Source organism: Volvox carteri (genome assembly GCF_000143455.1).
Source record: "Volvox carteri f. nagariensis unplaced genomic scaffold VOLCAscaffold_25, whole genome shotgun sequence".
In the NCBI taxonomy this organism is placed as follows: Eukaryota; Viridiplantae; Chlorophyta; class Chlorophyceae; order Chlamydomonadales; family Volvocaceae; genus Volvox; species Volvox carteri.
The window spans coordinates 976,242-982,643 of record NW_003307568.1 but is presented as its reverse complement, the minus strand read 5'-3'; the positions used below and the strand labels follow the sequence as shown (position 1 = coordinate 982,643).

The 6,402-nt window shown below is 58.3% G+C and overlaps 1 protein-coding gene across 1 annotated transcript in view; it reads right to left on the bottom strand.

Annotated features, from left to right (window-relative positions):
• Positions 1-4,006, bottom strand: part of VOLCADRAFT_92309 (uncharacterized protein) — a gene marked incomplete at both ends in the record, with an annotated part of 7,689 nt that extends 3,683 nt beyond the window's left edge. Inside the window, 6 exons of the mRNA XM_002951658.1 lie at positions 672-1,222; positions 1,270-1,408; positions 1,870-2,166; positions 2,848-3,149; positions 3,823-3,866; positions 3,948-4,006. Coding sequence (XP_002951704.1) covers positions 672-1,222; positions 1,270-1,408; positions 1,870-2,166; positions 2,848-3,149; positions 3,823-3,866; positions 3,948-4,006 — 1,392 coding nt within the window. The remainder of the gene's footprint in view (positions 1-671; positions 1,223-1,269; positions 1,409-1,869; positions 2,167-2,847; positions 3,150-3,822; positions 3,867-3,947) is intronic.
• Positions 4,007-6,402: the final 2,396 nt, after the last annotated feature.

Sequence of the window (6,402 nt, the reverse complement as noted above, 5' to 3'; positions counted from 1 at the left end):
CCTGCGCGGGAGAGGACGGTGGGTGCGGGGGTGGGTGCAGCCGCCTGGCGGAGGGAACCTGCAGCGAGCCCAGGAGGGGGTGGGTGGGTGGGAGGGGGATGTGTGTGTGTGTCTGAATTTTGGGGGACGCGTGTGTGTGTGTTGTGTGTGTGTATTACACCGCCTTCTGGAGTCACCGCGTTATCCACCACAGGTATCATCACGGGGAGCCCGTACTACCTCGGGCTCTGAGAGGCCAAGAGCTAGCCGGTGTGTGTGTGTGCTGTAGAACCAAAAAAACTGTGCATCCATGAATCACGTTGGGCCATAGGGCCCTTGGAGTGCCTGCTGCTCATGTAGGGTCCTTGGAGCATGCGAGGCACTCGTCCTCCAGTCTGAAGTGCTTGTACCGCTAACTGCAGATGTAATTGCCGCGGAGGCTTCTTTTAGTAACGGGGCGGCGGCGGCGGCGGCGGCGGCGACCGCGAAGATTGCAAAGACTGCGAAGACTGCACAATGACGGTTTCGCCTTTTCGGAGATAGCGCCAACGGGAGTACGGCGAATCATGCGCCAGGGGTGAAAATGTTGACACCTTGGAAGGCTGACTCCCCGGACACCCCCTAGAGGCCCCAGAGCCCCCCCGCGGTGTACCTTCCATGCAAGACGGGACCCAGTCCAGGGGCTGTCCCACCGCATGCCGCCAGGCACCCAAGGCCGCATCGCAAAGCTCCCGGCCCGTGGCCCGCCAAGCGATGCACAGCTTTCGTGCTACTGCGCCGGCTGCCGCGCTAGCCAGGCCTTCATTGCAACGGTTCCCGCCGCTGCCGCTGCCACCAATTCCCGCTGCCAGGGACTCCGATCCCTCTTCCTCCCGTACCGCCGCTGCCGCTGCCAGCGCCGCCGCCAGCGATTCCTTCAGGCGATGCAGCCCTTTACCTTTCCCCCGCCGTTGGCCGCTGGCGATGGGGAGCGGCTCATCGTACAACGCTCCTGAGGAAGAGTCGTACGGCGGGCCCGTACTGTAAGCGTCCTCGGCCCCCAGAAGCGCCGCCAAAACCGTGGCATGTACGACGACTGGCTCCAGAGCCAGCGGTCCCGGGTCCAGAACCAAAGCATTTGGATCGAACAAGCACAGCTGCGACGAATCTGGAGTGCTGGACAGAGGCACCGGTCGGCAGCGTTTGAGCAGGTTCCGGAGCAACGAATTGGCGTCCTTAAATGAGTCGGTCTGCGCTGCAGCGGCTGCTCGGTGGGTGGATGTGGCTCGGTGTCCGAGGTGGGTTGCTGACCGGGTTGCGGCTGCTGCTGCTGCGGCAGGTGCCTGCGTTGCCTCGCTGGCTTCACTGTCACTCTGTTTCCGAGTACGGGGTTGCAGTCACATGCGGGCCCGGGGGGGATACACGCGACGGGGTCTGACTGGGAAGGGCGCTTCGAAACACGTGAGAGAGACAGACACACACACAGACACACACACACACACACAGGGAGTACAGGGAGCAGCTGCGGGTGGGAGACCCGGGAAGACCCGGGAAATGCAGAGATCCGGAAGAATGAACACGGGGGTAGCACATACACACATACATACATACACATAACAGGACGGACGACAAAGGGAAGGCGGTGATTTGTCCACTCTCCTAGGGCCGACCTCATCAAAACCGGTTTCGGAGCATTTAAAGAAATGGAGGAAGGGGGTCCTGAAGGCCTAGACGACAGAGACTGAAAGGATCTCCGGTGCCCGCTGCGACAAACAAACCCTGAGGAATATCAAACACATAAGAAAAAATCGGACAGATCGACGTTCTCGAACAGATACATAAACATACAGATAGACAAACAGTCACTCGGGCGTGGGATCCCGCCCGGGGCGAATCAGCCCACCAGCCCACCGGCGACACGAAGAACAGCACCGGCGGGCGGCGGGACGTACGGCACCACGACCGCAGCTGGGTCAGGACATCCACCTCGTCGCCGCAACCGCCGCCTGAGTCCCCGTCGGTTCCCGACGTCGACGGTGTGGCGTCAGCAGCGGCGGCGGCGGCGGCGGCGGAGGGCCGACAAACCGGCGAAGAGTGGGGACCCGGACCGATGGCTGGGGCCACAGGCGGCCGAGTCGGAGATGATTGGCTGGCCGGCCGGCCGCCGCCACCGCCTTCCAGGCTCTGACATAAGGCCCGTTTCGCACCCTGCGGGGAAAAGGGGGGGTTTGCCGGCCCTTCAGCGGATTCACGGGTGCGGACCGAGAACGGAAAGAAAAGAGCAAATCATGGTACGTACCATTCAATCCGCTGTTGTGTAAGACACGCGTCGCTCTTGGCGACCTGCACGAGGGTCCCCTAGAAAGTACATACATACATACATATATACATTGTGCATGCATGGGGTTGTCCCCCCCTCTCCCCCCCTACACACACCCCACACACAGTGTGGGTTCTGTTTCCGTTGCAAGGCCCGGCACCCGCCGGTGACACACACACACACAGACGAGGTGCTACGTGCCTACTACACAGCCACGGGTCGTGGCCTGCACACGGGGCCGTAGGGGATCCCCCCTTCGAACGCCCGGCGCCCAGTCAAGCAAGCGCGTCTACTGTACACCCGAACAGGACCTCTCCAAGGTGTAGCCCCTCCTCACTTCCGCCTAGGGGCCGGCCCCATTCGCACACACCCCAAGTCCGTCGCCAGACACCCCAATCTCCAAAAGCCTAGGAATTACGCGGAATACAGTCTGTGGCTGAAAACGTGGTGGGATCCCACATCGTTGATGAAAACCCACGCGTTACGCCGCGCTGCGCTTCAACGCACTCCCATTACGCACCCAAACGGGGCGAGCTATGTTCGCTAAAAAAAATACGCTACTCTCGCACCTGCAGCAGCCTCAAGCGGCACATCCAGTTGGTTGCCTCCGCCAGGGCACCGCCGCCGCCACCCCCCCCTAGGCCCATTATGTCCGAGGCCGCAGACCCCGTCCCCGCGCCCGCCAGGCCTAGGCCCTGTCCTGTCGGCAGCATCACCAGCACCGCGTCGCACACCAGAAACAGCTGTAGCAGCATTGTGTTCGCGGCGGCAGCGTGGTGCTGCTGCAGCCGCATCAGCGGTGGCGGCGGCGTCACAAAGCTGCCGTCACCGTGGCCGCCACAGCTGCCGCTCCCATCCGGGGGCGTTGCTGCTGATGATGATGATGATGCCACATCCCGCTCAGGCGCACGTAGCGCGTGAGAAGCCGCCACCACTTGCTGCTGCTGCTGCTGCCGTTGCTGCTGGTGCTGTTTCCGAGCTTCACTGGCGACCGCTCTGAGCAGCGCCTCCGCCGGGGCGTGTGTGGCTACCAAGATGTAGGCAGTACTGGTAGGCGGATGGAGGGATTTGTCAACTTTAAGGACATTTTGGAAAGCCGGCCCAGGGCAAAAGATGCGGTCAGACGTGAATGCCCAGAGGGGCGACGGTCAGGGCATAAAAGGGTGCGTGGCTGCAGCGGAAAAAAGCTTAGCTTCGCCAGGTGGAATTCTAAAAGGGGAGAGGACGTGAAGAGAGATGGGGAGGGGGAAGAGGGAAAGCTTACAAAATGGGCACCTGCATGCGCTGGTGGCCGCGTCAGGCGAGGTTGTATTAGGAGGGGAAAAGGTTACAGCAATTTGGGGGGCCAAGGGTAGGGTAGGAAGGTAGAGGATGGGTTGAGCGAACGACCGGCACCGTACAATGCATCCATCAGTCGGGCAGTGCGTGAGACACAGGTGGACCGCCCTGACAGCCCAATCGTGGAAACACCATTTCGGGCGTGTAAGGCGGGGGACACGAAACGTAGTAGGCCGGTACTAAGGAGCAAGTTTGGAGTTCCTCACCGGCTGTTATGACTGAGAAGCAGCCGCGACGCCGCCTGGGGTGCCTGCAGGGGGGATGTTATCGAAGGTGTGGAGGCAAACGGAATAGAATTTTTGGCTAAAAAAGGTTTGTCGAACAGGCTCACCCTCGAAGGTAACACAGGCGTGGGCTGTAATCCGATGTCTTCCTGCCACGCCCATTCATTAGGTCCGTGAAGTGCCTTCGCCAACTGATACGCAGCATCCAGGGATTTGGCTGCGAAATCACACAAACGTTTTACATAGCAAATTGCTAGCTTGCACTGTCAGCAGCTACTACATGTTAGCTTTCGCACCGGCAATGCCAAGGACCACGTCCATCGACGATGGCAGTCAAGGATTACTGACAAAATTTTCCTGATGGTATGCAAGCAGGTGGAAGTCAGGTATAATTGGTACATTTTATTGATGAGTTTTATTGATGAAAGTCTTTCATGCACCAGAAGCGGTTGCTGTTAACCAACACTGTACGATATAGTGGAGACTAACCAGAGATCGACAAATCGGTTTCCCGCACAGGATCTAGGCAAAGGAGGCATCAGACGAGGACGGCGCCTGCATCGACGGCTACCAGCCGCGCACGGCGTCCGGTTCGAGGCCCCCATCATCACCCTTCCACTGTCATGGTCTTTATCCCCGTATTCCTCGTCACCGTCGCACCCCGGTCGCCTGTTGTAAGGCCAGATTCATGTACGACCGCTGCCATGTCATCAGAGGAACTATTTCGTGTACGACATATTGGGTTAATTTCCTCTCGGCTAGTGAGGATGGGAATGAGGGGGTCAGGAAGGGGAGCTGGTGCTTGTGCAAATGCATACATGCATCTAGGTTTTAAGAAGTCTTTCTGCGTGTCTTACCATATGACGTTTCCTTGGCATTTTTGACCAAACCGCGATGTGCGCATGTGCTCCGTGTTCCGGTTCCGTTTTCCTTTCCACTTGCTCGGTCACAACTCGATGAGACGTGTTGCCCTCAGGTCCGCATGATCAACGATGAATGTTTCGCGCACAATTGTTTGCAATGTTGTTATGATTCCTGGGTAATGTCTGTTCATCGAGTCTGAACGTGTGAAGGGGTTTGCAACACGGGGCCCCGCCCGTCCGCCCCCTGGAGGGTGCGTTTGTGAGTTCCAGTCCCACGAAGACATGGAGGGTTTGGAGTTCAAAGGCCATTTATGATACTGGCGCTTATCCGAACATGAACCAGTGGGTCAGAAAGAATTCTCAAAATATTGTACTCCGTCGCCTCCAAATCCTGAAAGGCTGCTGGCTGCCATTGCCACCACCGACATCGCCTTAGGCTTATCACAGACGACACCTGAGGTGCACCTGCAACCATGTGCGAAGTAGTGGCATGGCTAGCGGGTAGCACGGTATGGCATGCGTGTCACACGGTGGAAAGGAGGTTGCTTAGGCAGCCGTCTCCTGCTTGGGCGAGCGCGAAGCACTCCTGCAGCTGTGCATAGTTTTGTTGTCTAATAAGAGTTCCAACGATAGCCACGGGAAAAAAAGGCGACTGGCTCCGGTCGAGAGGGTGCGAGCAAAGAAAAGCATTTCCCCTCTAGCCTCTAGCAGCAACGGAGACTGTCACGACGGCTGACTGCAATATTGCTGCTTCTCCGATAACCATCATATGACTTGTATCGACATCTATAACAATGGGCCCTATGGAATGTTGCGAACGAGGGGAAAGCAGAGACTGCAGAGGAGTCAGAGTTGGGGCGATTCGGGGTATGGCCCCCAAGGGCTCGCCCTCCGCTGACCGCAGCTGTCCCTCCCGCCCGCCCGCCCTTCCGCCCGACTGTTCTCCTGAGACCTCCTTGCATGCCCGCCTTAAGCTGCATTGCACGGCGGGTTGCGATCTATGCTGAAGTCAGTGTATCAGTCAAGAATCGCATTTCTCGGCGCTCGGTATGTGTCCGCCATGAACTCGTGATCGTGTTGGGCAAAGCTGCCGTTACGTGGACATGGCCCGCGGCTCGGTCGGTTAGTCATGATCTGCACCTCGATTGCTTCCCCCCGACCCGCTAGTCACTGTGGCTGTGTGGCATCTTCCTCTTAATTCCCATAGGGTGTCAGGTAAGTCACCCATAGAGGAAGGGTAGATTATAGGAGACCATGGCAGCAATGCCACGTCAAGATTTGGCAGCCAGTTATACCACCAAAGCAGCAGTATTCCTAATGCATGCTCCCATTGCATGCAACACCTAAAATCACGTGACCGTCAAACATATAGTGCACATGCATTACAAACTTAAAGCTAAACAGAATCCTCGACGAATTAGGCGCGGCGTTTCGGTTCCTCTCGTCCAGTTTCCCTCAAAATCCTGATTGATGGGTGGCTCCTCGGCTCCTCGGCTCCTCCATGCGGCAGCTGCCCCTGCTGCCCCCCAACACAGCCCGGCAGCTGCTGTCAGGGTCATCCAAGATCAGTTACAGATCCTGGCGCACCTGTCACCTTCCGCTGCCGCCGACCTCCTTTGCCGTGAACCCAATTTGCTGGGTACTTCCATACGGCTATATTAAACGCCATCCCTCCCCGTGGACCATACTTACCTCTCGC